This window comes from Chrysochloris asiatica, unplaced genomic scaffold (assembly GCF_000296735.1).
Source record: "Chrysochloris asiatica unplaced genomic scaffold, ChrAsi1.0 scaffold00245, whole genome shotgun sequence".
Lineage (NCBI taxonomy): Eukaryota > Metazoa > Chordata > Mammalia > Afrosoricida > Chrysochloridae > Chrysochloris > Chrysochloris asiatica.
Genome location: NW_006408763.1, coordinates 4,196,328 through 4,197,982, shown reverse-complemented (window position 1 = coordinate 4,197,982; position 1,655 = coordinate 4,196,328). Strand labels below are relative to the sequence as shown.

The 1,655-nt window shown below is 40.6% G+C and overlaps 1 protein-coding gene across 1 annotated transcript in view; it reads right to left on the bottom strand.

Annotated features, from left to right (window-relative positions):
* ASB3 (ankyrin repeat and SOCS box containing 3) overlaps positions 1–1,655 on the bottom strand; it is a 212,851-nt gene that overhangs the window by 73,969 nt on the left and 137,227 nt on the right. The window contains exon 2 of the mRNA XM_006873554.1: positions 908–1,116. Within this exon, the coding sequence (XP_006873616.1) occupies positions 908–1,116 (209 nt within the window). The remainder of the gene's footprint in view (positions 1–907; positions 1,117–1,655) is intronic.

The following is a 1,655-nucleotide window of genomic DNA, read 5'->3' as shown; positions in this document are numbered from 1 at the left end:
GAGGAAGACCCCCAAAGAGATGGATTAGCCAAGTGACAGTATTGATGGACTCAAGCATGGCAACAGTAGTGAGGTTGACCCAGGATCGGGCAGTGTTTCATTCTGCTGTGCATAAGGTCACTATGAATTGGTACCTACTTGATGGCACCTAACAACAACAAAGAATTACAGCTTCGCAAACACTGTACAGGGTCGCTAGCCAATATCTAAGTTGCCTGTCCCTGTCTACCCTGTATACAGAGGGGTAGCATTGATACTTGATGCCTCGCACCATTTTTGCAATTATTCACCAGTAAGGAGAGGAACTAATATTTGAACCCAATCTTATTTGATCCCAAAGCTCATATATACCTCCCTGTCTCTGAATCTCCTAACCATAACAACAAAGATTTTTTTTCTGATTATTTCATTAGCAACCCTGAAGAATGTGGAAAGAATATATACTACAAATACAAGTTTATATAATTGGAAAGAGTCCCAAAATTTAAAACTTAACGGTACAAAAAAAAAAAAAAAGAGAGAGAGAGAGAGAGAGACTAATTCAAACAGAGCACACCCTCAATTTCAGCAACAATGATCCTTTTGTTTGGGAAAGAAAGAAATAATAAATATGACCAGTAACTAGCAAATGTTTCAAATAAAACAGCATATTACTTTTCCACATCACCTAGCTCCAGCAACAAAGCAGACCAGGCAAAAGCATGTCCGTATAAAGGACACCACTTATGGGTGTTGAACTGTAACGCCATGCTGATGTAATCCAAGGCAGACAATTTTATCAATCTTACCTGTAAACAAGCACCACCAGTTAGAATTACAGATTATTAGTAAATCATGGTACTATTATTTTAAGGTTTTATTAGTCCAGTTTGTAGGCCCAGCCTCCCACCCCTCAAAGTTATTTTACCTGAATGGATTAACAACCGCAAACACTCTACAGAGTTGTGGTAAGCTGCTTCGTGAATTGGCATCCATCCCCTGTTATCAGCAACATCAACACTACATCCCTTTTTGAGCAGTTTCCTTAAAACTTTGACATTTCCTTCCCTTGCAGCAAGTCCAACTGCAGAGCATGTGTTGGAGTAAGCCTCTGTAAAATCCATTCTTCTGGTGAGTCTAAAAGACAAGGCAGAAAGGAAATATTACAGTCAATAAAACAACACTGCACATCTGGTGATAAGTAGATCACACTGGGTCTCCCCAGCATCTCTCACATGACTACCAAGGAAGAGCTCCCAGCGGAAGGCCACCTGCCATGCAACAGCCAGGTACTCTCTGATTGTCTCTCTGGTAAATTAGAGTTAAATTTGAGATTTCCAAATTAAAGATATCCAGAGAATGTTAAGTGTCCTTTCTTTCCTTCTATGGAAATGCTGAGGAGTTCATTCCTGCAGGCTCCTTATCCTGTTCATTTCCTATCAAAATGCATTTACTGGAGCTCTGCTCCCAAGAGAGTTGTTAAGTGTTGCCAGTCAGTTTCTGACTCATAGCAATCCTGTATAGTTTCTGGTGGATTTGAACCACACACCTGGTAGTTTGCGTAGTCCAGTGCCCATGCTACAGCATCACACTAGGAGTCCAATAATGCTAATAGAGCCACAGTTACAGCCAATAGCCTGAAAAAGTCTCAGAAATGGGTATTTCCCAGCTTCTTC